At 36.8% G+C, this 12904-nt stretch overlaps 1 protein-coding gene across 2 annotated transcripts in view; it reads right to left on the bottom strand.

Moving 5' to 3' along the window:
• Positions 1-49: 49 nt before the first annotated feature.
• Positions 50-12904, bottom strand: part of LOC306855731 (nuclear protein AMMECR1-like) — a 29684-nt gene continuing 16829 nt past the window's right edge. For both annotated transcript variants that reach the window (XM_079394561.1, XM_079394562.1), the window contains 3 exons: positions 8253-8343; positions 7663-7759; positions 50-4331 (listed from right to left, as the gene is read on the bottom strand). In XM_079394561.1, coding sequence (XP_079250687.1) covers positions 4217-4331; positions 7663-7759; positions 8253-8343 — 303 coding nt within the window. In that variant the 3' untranslated portion in view covers positions 50-4216. The remainder of the gene's footprint in view (positions 4332-7662; positions 7760-8252; positions 8344-12904) is intronic.

Raw genomic sequence — 12904 nt, 5'->3', positions numbered from 1 at the left:
AATCAAAGGTTTGTCTGTGAAGCATAAAAAGACACCCAGTGCTTCTTTCAGAATTTATTTTTATTGGATAAATGATTTCAAAGGTAATAACAATAATGTTTTGAAACTACATTATCATTGCCACAGCCATAGCTCACATATAACCCATCTATTTGCCACCCCCCTCCCCCCTCCCCAACACATTATTTTTTTATTTTTGTCTTTTTTTTTGGAGCCATACTACCATATTCATAATAAATGCCCATTTCAAGTCTCATCACACTAACAGCAATTCAGTGGGGTAAAGGATCTAGTTCTACAGAGGTGTTTTTCTTTTTTTCGCCAAGTCGTTACTTTTAACAATTTTAAGTTCTGAAAGGAAGAAAGTATCCAAGCTGAAAAAGAGAAACAAAAAGTGGTGGGCATACGGGGCAACACCAGGCGACCCCGATGCCTGCAATGACAACACTGCAAGCTGTCAGTCGTTCAAAACTCATCTTCTCAAAGTTCCAGAACATAGAAAACCACTAAAATAATTTAGAAACTAGGTCCAAAATATTTTTTTTTTTTTAAGAATTAACTCGATATACAAAAACAGTCATTGTGTTTACTTTTAACATTTTTTTACTTTTCTTTTTTTTACAAAAAAAGTTTTCAAACAAATTTATTGTAGTTCTTACATTATTTTTTTATCATCATCATTATTATTATTATTATTTATACGTTTTTCCCCCATATCTATCAGTGTGATTGTATGCCAGTGCAGCTACTGGGTCCAGAGTAAAGAAAAGAGGCTTTTTTTTTGTTTTTTTCTTTAAATGGCATTTAAAAATAAGGATTAACTCATCTTTTGTAGAAAGTATAACTGCTGGTCTTAGGAAAAAAAACATTAAGAAACCCATAAATCTAAGAGGCACGCTATGGGGTTTTCTTTCTTTACAAAAATATATAATAACAACAACAATGATGAAAACAAAATAAAAAAAGTGCAACCTAACATTACGGTCAATGACACCATGCAAGGTCTCAAAGACGGCTACAATGAAAATTCATTCAACTTAAAACCTAAAACAATATTAGAAATTGTACAAAAGAAAAAAAACACACAGAAACAGAAGACATTTCTCTTGCAGGGAAGGTTTTTGGAAGGACAGGAAGGCAGGTCTGTAGAGCAGCATTTGGACATGGCTGGAGGCATCTTTGGTTCGGTTGAACACACAAAGGTAACATGAGCCAAACGACGATGGGTTCGACAGCGAGCGCGAAGCTCGTCCGTAGGTGTTACAACCCAACATTTATGCCTAAATGAGCATTTGCTATGCATACCAAACACTAATCCCAGTTGCGTTGAAATGACAGAAACTCGATGACATAGCGTGAAATGGTTTTTGAACTCGTCTTGAACTGCAGGACAGGTTCTGAGAGTTTCAACAGTGTTCAAATGTGCCTGGGATTGCGAATGTCCTCATAGTGCATGTTCAAACTACTCTAGGAATCATGAAAATACTTTGATCCATTTGCAGTCTTTTCACAATTAGACAGAAAACCTTAATGTACAGACGTATCTGACAGAACCCCCCAAAAAAATTAAAGAACCGACATGTCTTTCAGGGGACAGCGTCGCTTCGCGACCGAATGAACCGATGATGTTTGAACAAATGTTGTTAGCCAAGTAAACTCGGCACATCGTTATCGCTGTAGTTTTGGCCATATTTAAACAACGGCGTTCGGTTAGTTAAGCCGGCCGTCGTTCAAAATGGCAATGTACATGAACGAGAACATCCACAGCATTTAACGACGGAAACAAAGAGTGAGACTCCAGGGTATTGCGTAAATGTGCACGTCTATAACAGATGAGATGTTAAGCATATGCCCAAATCCCCCAGGCCATGAGGGAAAGATGGGGTTAGACTCGTCACTACTTGTCCTTTCAAACCTGCAGGAGAGTTTGTTACACTGTTAGGAAAAAAAAAACACCTGTAAAACAGATCTGCATATATTGAGGATAATAATAAAGTCTGATATGATCAATGAGTCCGCATGACCAGTCACATTTACTGCGACCACCCCCGACATGAGGTCCGATAGCACCATTTTATATAGTCTTTTTTTTTCTCATATCTATATAGCTGTAAAACAAGCATGCCATGTTTAACAGGAGGCCTCCTATTCATGCAACAAATGTATTGGAAATGTCAATACATCCGATTTCAAATGCAAAGAGTTGGTTTTGCAGCAGAAAAAATGTTCAGTTTGTGCTGTTTTAATGGACCAACAAACAAAGCCCTGAGCGTCCAACTAGAAAAACAAAAATTGGGCTTAAAACTGAGGCCAAAAAATTCGATATTTAAAGGGTTGTTTAAGACCGAGACAACAAATGTGTCACTTTTTACAACTGTGACCTACTTTCTGGTAGGTGGGGTTTAGTATATAGATTAAACGGATGAGAAACAGTCTTGTCTGGTAACAGGCAAAAAAAATTAAAATTTCACGCAAAACCTTCACGTTGTGAAATGATCAGTCTCAAAGTAGTTGAACACTCAGGGAAACATTTGCTGGTCCACTTCATAACCATTTTAAGGCAAAACAACTGAAATCAGGTTTTTTTTATAGGTTTTAGTGAGCTGGATAATGACTGTGGATGGAACCCCAAAAGCCCTTAACATCTTGCATATGAAAACAAAAGACAGAAATCGTTCCCGATTTTCCTTTCAAAAGCGAGTCCACTGAATATCACGTGTCATATTGTCCGTAGAAGCAGTCTACATCCTGGTCTTTGGGAAAAAATAACACTGACACCTTTCAGAGCAAGAGTTTAAAATGGGCCTAATAAACTGTCTGTGAGAAAACTATGAAAACACTTACAACCGTAGTTTAAAAAACTCCCTGGTGTGACATGACGACATTATTTGTAACAAGCTTCACCGCGAGATGTGGAGGGGTTCAGACGCCACCAGAGCAGCTTGACTTGAGGGTCCGTAAGTTATCTTCTCGATTACAGCCACTGTAAAGTTCACGCGTCCGTATGGAGGTGTAAACATTGCTGCCATGCGAGACAGAAATGGACATATTCATCCGTAAGACCAGATCATTAAAAACAAAACAAACTGAAGCATCCTCCTGAGAGTGAAGATTCCCGTGCCAGGTAAACAGACCAGGAGAGAAATGAATTAAAAACAGCCATTTAGAGCAACCACCCTGCCACAGCATGCGTTAAAAACAGTATGGCTTTTTTTTTTTTTTTACTTGTCCCTGTCATTTGACCTTGGTCTCTCACAAAGGTTTTCCTCTCTGTGTGACAAAATAGGAGCGATACGAAACAGACAAATTTCAGTTGTGAACTCAACTGACTAGAAAAGCCTTCATCCAATTACACCCTTAGTACAGACCTATACTTTTAACCTCACAAACGACACTAGCACAACATCAACAAAAGAAGAGACACGTGGATTAATACAAAAAAGGGCCTAACTGTTTATCCAAGTAAATTCAGTTCAAATCAACTCCAGTAATGCTAAGAGCAACCGGCTATTGCATTATCGGGGAAAGTATTCTGCGATACCCAAAAACTCATTTAAGATAGTGGTTTCAATAATCTGACAATTTGAGGAAAACAAAAACAAGACTTGACTAGTTCTAACTCGGCTACACTGCATATCCCTACAACCCACAACAATGCTCACGATAAAACGAGAAAGGAAAACAAAATCACCACTCACAAAAGAAAATGATCAGAGGAACTGCACAGAGAGGAAAGAGAATCCCTTAAACCCTGTGGTTGCCTATATGATATAAAAGTCAAACTAATAAGAAACAATAAAAGACGAAAAAAAATTTGCGCAAGTCACTATAGCTGAGCGTACATAAAAAGCATCTTCAAAACTAGCCCATCATTTAATATGACTTATTTCCATCCACAGACTGAGAGACCTGATTTTAGGAAATTTGTAAAAAATAAAAAAAAGGGAAAGGGTTGAGATATATATATATATGCTGCAAAAACTAAATTAATACAAAGAATAAAAATGACAAAATAAATGAATTGTATTTTTTCGCTTTATAATCACCTAATGCTTATTTGCCACCCGCTGCCATGCCTCCAACGGACTGTCGACATGGCAACGGAAACTATCATCATAAAATGGTACAGTAGTACAGATAGCTAGACCACGAGGGGGCGGGCTCTCCCGGGAAGATGTCCGCCGAGAGGTCCAGTGACTGATCATGCGGCTCGCTGTCAGGAATAATGGTTGTATGGCGGGAGAGGGTGCCCGATGCCATTCTGGTAGTGATGATGCTGGCGGTGGGCGATGTATTCTGCGTAGCTCATGGTCATCTTTTCACTACGGTACCTAAAGCAATGGTGAAAAAAGGGGGTAAGCATCAGAACAGTGAAAGACTCCATGTAAAGATACAAAAGTGATGCACTGACAACGATGTGTAATTGACTGCATCTTTCCCAATTTTATACGCTGCAGTAAATTTTATATGAAAGAAGTTAAAGGTAAATGTACGTGTCTTCAAAAACTAATTATGTCATTAATCATTTGCATGTCATGAGTGATTGAATATGCTGAAGAGCTATGGCAGAGTGGATGATTATTAGTCAACAGCAAATTAAATATGGAGCCGCCTCGCAAAAAGCTGTCTTTAAATGATTTACATTATTATTAGGGGTGTAATGGTAGACATATTCAATTTCATACCGAAAATGTTCAGTACAGGTCTTTTGGTTTGGTAACAAATCATTCAGTTTTTTCAGGAAATCCAGACAATCAATGCTGTTTTGGCGCTCGTTGATGTGGCGAGAGATCGCTGTATAGAAGCCTTAGTTCTAACAGCAGCACGGAGCACGATCATCCCTTCATCTTCACTATTAGTTTTAATGTTTTCACATCTCATGTAATCACTCAGTGTTTCAATAGCGGAAAGACGTCATTAAAACAGCTTGACTTTTTAATTTGCTAGACTAGAGAAAAAAAGTCTAGAGAAGAGCATTTCGTAAAATATTAGACTATATACTTCATATGTTAGTGATGTCTTAATTATTTAATGTGTTCAAATCAATCTTTTATTAAACAAGTTATGACAGCCACTGTGTAAATTATTATATTTCAACAACAAAAAGAAATTCTATAATTTAGAAGTTAATTTAAAAACTGCACTGTGCGCAATTTACATGTTTGCATACACATTTTTGAGTGTTCATTATTTTAGTTAGGGCTACACGATAAATCGCATGCGATTGTCATGTGCATCTCGTCAGTAAAAGCCGGTTCTGTGATTAGTAGTAAATCTCCATCATGTACTGAACCGCCATGGTTTGTGTACCGTTACACCCCTAACTATTAATATAGTGTATGAGTTATAAGAACTACTGGTGCGTTGTCATTTTTGGAGCACAACAGCTTCAGCCATTATATAGTTCTGGTGCATGGAAAATACATAGAATAAGTCAAAGAAACTTTAGGGTTCAGGCACGTAGTTAAAACTACAAGCTGTCACTTCCAATCTGCTGCTCTGCACTGCTATAATAAAGACTTATAAACAAGACATTTAACAAAGCCACTATACATAAAAATTAAAGACAATGGCTGTGTTGTGATTTCAGTTATATATGTGAAATAATGAGAGAACAGAGAAAGCACTACAAACTACAGAATGTCTGCCTTATTTATTTTGTTTGTTAATCAATTGTTTTAATGGGTATCAAAAGACTGAAAGTGGCAATGCTTGCCAAAATCTTTCATTGCACACAGACTGTGTAAAAATTGTATCTTTTTGAGGCTTTAAATAAATGTGTGTGATGGAAACGAAAGATGCTGCTTATAACATCCTGTGTCAAATACCCGTAAGACAGTCTTGTAGTGTTGGGAGTAGACATGTGCCAGTATTCGGTAATATGACATACATCACGATTATGAACATGCACGATATTGTTATCGTGGGCACTTCAAAATGCCACGAGTTGTCATTTATTACAAATTATTCCGATTTTTTTAACAGATTTTAAGAGTACTTTTTCCATCAACTGATTAAAATGCACAACACCGCTGTATGCTGTGTCAAAGACGAATGCGCGCACTGATGTAAACAAGCCCAAGACGGATGAGAAGCACAAGGCAGAACACGCGAGACACTTTGGATGAAAGCGCACATTCACTGTCTAACAGCAGATGGCGCTGATAGAACAGCAAAAATGCAGCCGTAACCCTGGAAACCCCATAAACAAAACAGCTGCCCTAATTTCTGTTTCTGAACAGGATTTAAATCTTTTTTTTTTTTCGCAATGCTGCTCATCACAGTGCCAAATGCTTACAAACTTAGACTTAATAGGCTATTTAACTATTAACTTTTTTTTTACATTTGAATCTAGACTACAACATTCCCTAGATATTGTTTGAAAATGTTTTGATTCTTTATTGCTTGGTCACACTTTACATGTGTAGTTACATTAGTTAGCGTTAGTTAATTTATTAGTTAAACTACCAATTAAATTTTCTTCGAAAACATTCATCACTTGATTTAAAAATGTAAAAACATTAAAATCAAAAGTTGTAACTGTACTATAATTTAATGGACCCAAGCTAACATTTAGCAAAAAAATTACTTCTGTAACAAATAAAAAAGTGACGACAGTGGAAGCCGAGAGAGGACCAGGCCTGGACTTTATTTTGTGTTTCGTGTGCGGCAGTCATCCTTGAGGCACTGCCGCTTATTTTCATTTTATTGTTTATTTTATTATTAAAGCGTTTAAATGTTCGCCGGTTCCCGCCGCCTCGTTACGAACACTTTTTTAGAAACTTATTTCAGTATCGTGATAATACCGTATACTGGGATAAAAGCTTCAGCAATTATCGCAACATGAAAATTTTATACCGTCACGTGCCTAGTTTTGAGTAACATTATATAAATCACTTTATATTTTCAAGTAACTAGTAAAGTTACATTACTTTTTCATTTACAAGAAAATATCTGAGTTAATTTTCAAATAAGTAAAGCCAGTTACGTGCTTATTTACTGACTGACAGAAATCGGGGGTAAGTGCAGAGGCTGTGTGTGAACATGATGCTTACTGTAGTTCTAGACTAAATGTCAGCATGCATTTACTCATCTCCCTTGAACAAAAACAGATTCAGTATTTCTCAAAATGAATAAATTCATTGAAATGCAAACTCAGAATATGACACAAACCCGCAATAATTAAATAAGTTAAATAGCACAAATATCCCTCATGTATTTAAGCACATTTTATTAACCACTGTCTGCTGCTGACCTTCGATGATCCAATTCAACCACACTAAAAAGCAAAAAAGACTTTAGATTAAAAAAAAAAGACATTTGTGTTTAATATTTTTATTGATGAAGTGTTGAACTTTTAATTTTCTTCAGCCTGACATTTTCCAAAAATAGACCTTTTTTTTAATATTATAAACAAGCAAGCACAGACCAGATGAGAAAAAGCAATGCAAAAGTATCATAGTGCATTACTTTCCATAGGAAGTAACTAAGTAACGCACTTAGTTATTTTCTTAGGAAGTAACACAATATCGTAATGCATAACTTTTAAAAATAACTTTCCCCAACGCTGTCTTGTGGCACTGGACTCGAGTACTAAAATATTCATCCACTTATAAATAGCCAGTGATTTAAAAAGAAATTCAGAAAAGGCAATTCTCTCACCTGGTCAATTTAATAGTCTTCCTGAAGTCATTTGTGATGGGAGCTTTGTAACCTCCCTTTCGAAGTAAGGAATCTATGGTCTGAATGTGGTCCCATCCTATAGAGACAGAACAAATTCAATTATGTTCTTTCATACTGATTGTTACTTTTTGGTCTGCGTCTTATTTCTGCTGTTACAGTGTAACTGAAGACATCATGGAAAGAAATCAGGCAAGTGTATTTTAGGGTGTATTCACACCTGTCTCGTTTGGTTCAATTGAACTCGTTTAGTTCGTTCCGCCTCTTTTGGGCAGGTGTGAATACAGCAATCGCACTCAAGTGCGGACCAAACAACCATACCGAGACCCAGCTGAGGTGGTGGTCTCGGTCCGGTTCCAAACAAACTCTGGTACGTTGAATGGATGAACCAATGAATGGATGACCTTAAGCACACGTGTGGTTTTGTTTACAGTTTCTGGTTCACTTGCAAAAAGGGCAGTGTGAAAGCGAACCGCACCAAACAAACAAACAAAAATCAACATCGTATTTGGTCCGGACCAAAGCAAGTGAACTAGCGGACTTTCCTGGTGTGAATACACCCTTATTCTCACCTTGCTCCTTCGCAACCTCTGGCAGGTAGGTGGCGGTGCGCTTTGATCCTTTTTCACTAAAAAATTCTATCCTAATGCCGTGAACACCCACCTAGAAAACAAAGACATTTTGAATAATCATATTTATTCCTTTCCATACCTGACCTACATGTAATTGACAAATAGTTACTTTGGTGCTAATAATGACATTAAAGCTTGTTGAGAGAGGAAAAATGTCATCCGTTTACTGCAATCAGTTCCGCTCCCGCTCTCTTTCAGAGGCACAAGGGAAGAGACAGACATATTGACAAATGAAATATGAAACCAAATAAACACAATTAGAATAATCTATCATATATCTTCAAGCAAGCTTAGGTATTTTTATAATGATGTGTATTTACTGTATTATGTAGAGATGCACCGATCGACCGGCCAGGGACCGGAATTAGCAGATTTTCCGCATGATCGGCCCGGACCGGTGACCGGCCGGTCAGTCTGCCGATTCCGAGCCGGTCTGTTTTGACATCACACCTATGCTCACATCTGCATGTAAACACGTCGTCGAGATGGAAGTTCTTCACTGTGAGTGAAGAAGAAACAAAGTTCGCAATTTGTAATACGTGTAGGGCCAGAGTATACCATGGAGGAACCACAGGGCTCGATTAACGCTTGTCTGGGACAAGTAGAGTAGATTTTTTAAAGGGGCAAGTGAGAGAGAATTTTACTTGCCCGACTGGACAAGAAGCCTGATGAAAATGTCAATAACAAAAATAACTAGGGAAGCACTGAAACTTGGCCACCATTTTTTTTTACGCGAGAGTGATTCTGATTCTATTGCATTCAGTGTAAACTGAGACTGATAGTGTATTTATGTTGTGCCATGTGGCTCACGCAGGCTGAGTGAGTGTGTGAAAGACTCGTGCAGAAATAAAAACAAATGAGCGCAATAGTGCACACAAAGTTATAAATGCTTACTGCGGTAGAAAAAAAAAATATTTATAATATTTGATTTACACAACCAAGATGTTTCCCCAAATATCAAAATGATTGCAATGTGATACTGATTTGATACAATCTTAAATTCAATAAACAAGAAGTTAAAATTAAGTGACTTACATTTTAGAACCAATACTGACTGTTTTTGGTCAATTTCGCTGAAAATAGTTCCAATCAAAGCAACACACGGCGGTGTTTTGTTACTTAATGAATCCATGTTTTTGAATGAATCGAGTGAGTCACTGATTCATAAAGTCACTTGGCTGATTCATTCAGAATCGAGGCATTTGAACAAATAGGTCGAATGAATGACTAAATGACTGACTCATTAAAACAGTCATTTGCCGCCACTTACAGGTGGGTTTGGTTTCATATACAGTAGTGGCCAAAATGATTAGAACATTTGTATTTTCACTAGTGTTAATTTCGTTAACGAAGACTATAATGAAAAATAATCGTTGACTAGCTTTTTTTTCCTATGACTAAGACGAGACGATAATGAGGTCAATAAACGATAACTATGACTATATCAACATGCAATTTCGTCGACGAAATAAGACGAGACTAAAATGTATTCAAAAAAATAAAAACTTTACCAAAAACCTCTATTTTTGTCAAAAAAAGGAGACAAAATGTTATTGCAGACTGCTGTACACGCCTCTACTACGCGAGCTTTCAGGAGTGTGGTTGCCAGATATCAAAAGTTCAAATCCCCGAATCAGAGATTCGCTGTTACATTTTCTGCCCGGTGGTTTGCTTATTTTAAGCAATCTCGCAACCACGAGCTCGCTTCTCGCTTCTCGCTTCTCGCTTCATTACGATTATAATTTTGAGCCAAAATTATTATTTTTTTCAGTTTAACCGTTATACAGAATGACCAAAATGTGACTAAGATTTCATTGACTAAACGGGACAAGGCTGTCTAAATATGATAACTAAAATGTACATTTGAGTAAGACTAAGACTAAATTAAAAATAGCTGCCAAAATTAATACTCTTGTATGGTTAATTAATAATAATCTTATTGCTAAAATGTCAAGTTGTCATTGACTAAAACTAGACTAAAATACTTCAGGTTTTCTCTGACTAAAACTAGACTAAAATGTTGATACTTTTAGTCGACTAAAACTTGACAAACTAAATAGGATAAGGTTGACTAAATATGATAAAAACTAACAAGGACATTTTAACACGGGATTAAGACTAAATTTGAAATTAACAACATTGCTGACAAAATGAACTTAATTTTCAGCAGCTAAAAATGGTTTTGAGTCAGTTATTTCCATCTTTTGCTGTAGTGTGTCTGTAGGAAATATCGGTTTACATTTCCAAACATTCATTTTGCCATTTATTGTAATAATCCAGTGAGATGTTTGTCTGATAACAGCCAGTGCTCCACACAGAGATCTGAGTTTCTCAGGGAGATTTGCAGGTAGCTTTCTAGAATCGTCTTGGAGACGTAGCCACAGTTCTTCTGGATTTAGTCTGTCTCAGTTTGTTCGGTTTCTTCATGTCATTCCAGTAGGGCTGCCCTCGACTAATGATTTTTCTGGTTTCATTCATTTAATAAACCATTTAAATAATTAGCCTTAATTGCCTATATAATAAGCCTTTAATTGCCTACAGAACCTCATAAGCACTGAAGCACACGGATATAGCTTGCCACAGCACACTGGCAGAAGTAATGATTATGAATGCGTCAGGGAAAAACAGTAAGGAGGCTGCATTAACATTTTAATGTATTGATACACTAGTGCTTTCTTGGGTTTTAGATTAAATATGAAGTCAGCGACACTGACTCATCTCCGCAGTAGTGGACAACCTGTATGTTTGTTTCATACGGATTACATAATCGGAAGATATTTGTAATCCATTTGAATTGGTTCATTTGAAAGTAGACATTTCGCTCTCTATAGAGATGTTTTTCATATCTGTAAGGCAAGCATAACCTGCATGGATTTCAAGCTCAAGCGCATCCTGTTTGCTTTCATTAGGCTATTTTACAAAAGCACAATGTTTGTTACTTTGAGTGCACACAAATAAACGTAGTCTTTACAGAGTCGAAAGATGTATTACTCAATCTGTATGACCAAAAATGAGGGAGTATTTTAAGAGCAAGTGACTGCGCTACTGTTCAGCTTCCACACAAGTGAATAACGCACATTTCTCTAGGTTAACATTAGATTGAGCGGCCACGTAAAGCTGCTAATACATACATATATCAGATAAGCCATATTTGAGGTTGATGAATGATTGGTGAGCGTTTGGATGTACTGTATATTCATGTACTGTATGACTTTGCCTGTGGATTTTTCTTTTTCTGCGACTAAGCCACGAATAACATTTTGGTCGACCGAGCCTCTTTTGATCGACTAACGGTTAGTCGACAATTAGGGAGCAGCCCTACATTCCAGACAGACTGGATGATGATGAGATCAGATCTCTGTGTGGAGCACTGGCTGTTAGACTCCTTGTGCAAACAAATGAATATTTGGAAATGTAAATTGATATTTTCTACAGATACATTACAGCAAAATATAGAAATAACTCACTTAAAACTATTTTTAGCTGTTGAAAATACTAGTGTTCTAATCATTTTGACCACCACTGTAAAAACGTATTGTTGTATTTTTCCAACCTTTCTTAATTTGTATTTTAAATCCAAAGATGTGTGAAAGATTACATTTGATAAGGTTAGGGGGAAAATATGACCAACCCAAGTGGGAAATGACATCTGTTTTGTTGTATACAGCAGTTGCTTAAGTGAGAGAGCATCTGTAACTTTGTCCAAATTGGGGGAATTGTAATGTTTATTTTTTTTGCGCATTGAAAAAAGTAGATTTTTGTTTGTATGTGCTGTCAATTATAATTCTTAGAAAATTGGAATTTGCAAAAATCGGTATCAGCAGGTCACACTTACAAATTTTTTTAAATCGGAATCGGCCAAGAAAATTTCAATCGGTGCATCTCTAGTATTATAGCAATGGTTAACACATAACATTTAGCATTGCATAAAAACATTTCTCACAAGCTGACTGGATTGCAAGTCATTTCAAACACTCATTGTCTGTTTTTAGCTGAAAATGGTTTTAAATATATTAAGTGTTGATATTAGCTGGTAATTGTATATGAAAAAATGAGAAATGAGCAGCAGCACTATCCCCCTCTCCTTCATAATCTTTGCTTCGGACCATGATCACACCTTAAATTCTACTCTGGACAGACTTTAGAAGCCCAGAGGAGGCACAATCAAGCCCCAGAAATGAAAGCAGAAATTATTCATCTACATATATATAACTTGAAAAAAAAAAAAAAGGTTCAGAAAAGGCAACTCTCACCTGGTCAATTGATTAGTCTTTAATAGTTATTTGTGATGGAAGCTTTGTACCCTTACTTTCGAGGTAAGGAATCTATGGCAGGGGTATTCGGCGTGAGTTGTTTCCTGGGTCATGTTATAGCCCTGCTTGTTTTTAATGTTTTTATGAAATATCTATATTGACTGCATGATCATATCATCGTATTATTTACTGTCATGCGAGCCACAAATTGAAGCTTGGCGAGCCGCGCAATGAGTAACACTGGTTTACAGCGTCTGCCATTGTAACAGATGTTTACATTTACCAGTCTCTTCATTCAATATACGTCTACATTATTATACATGCATACAGACACTAGTG

Source organism: Barbus barbus, assembly GCF_936440315.1.
Source record: "Barbus barbus genome assembly, chromosome: 36".
NCBI lineage: Eukaryota > Metazoa > Chordata > Actinopteri > Cypriniformes > Cyprinidae > Barbus > Barbus barbus.
This window is presented reverse-complemented; position numbering and strand designations above follow the sequence as displayed.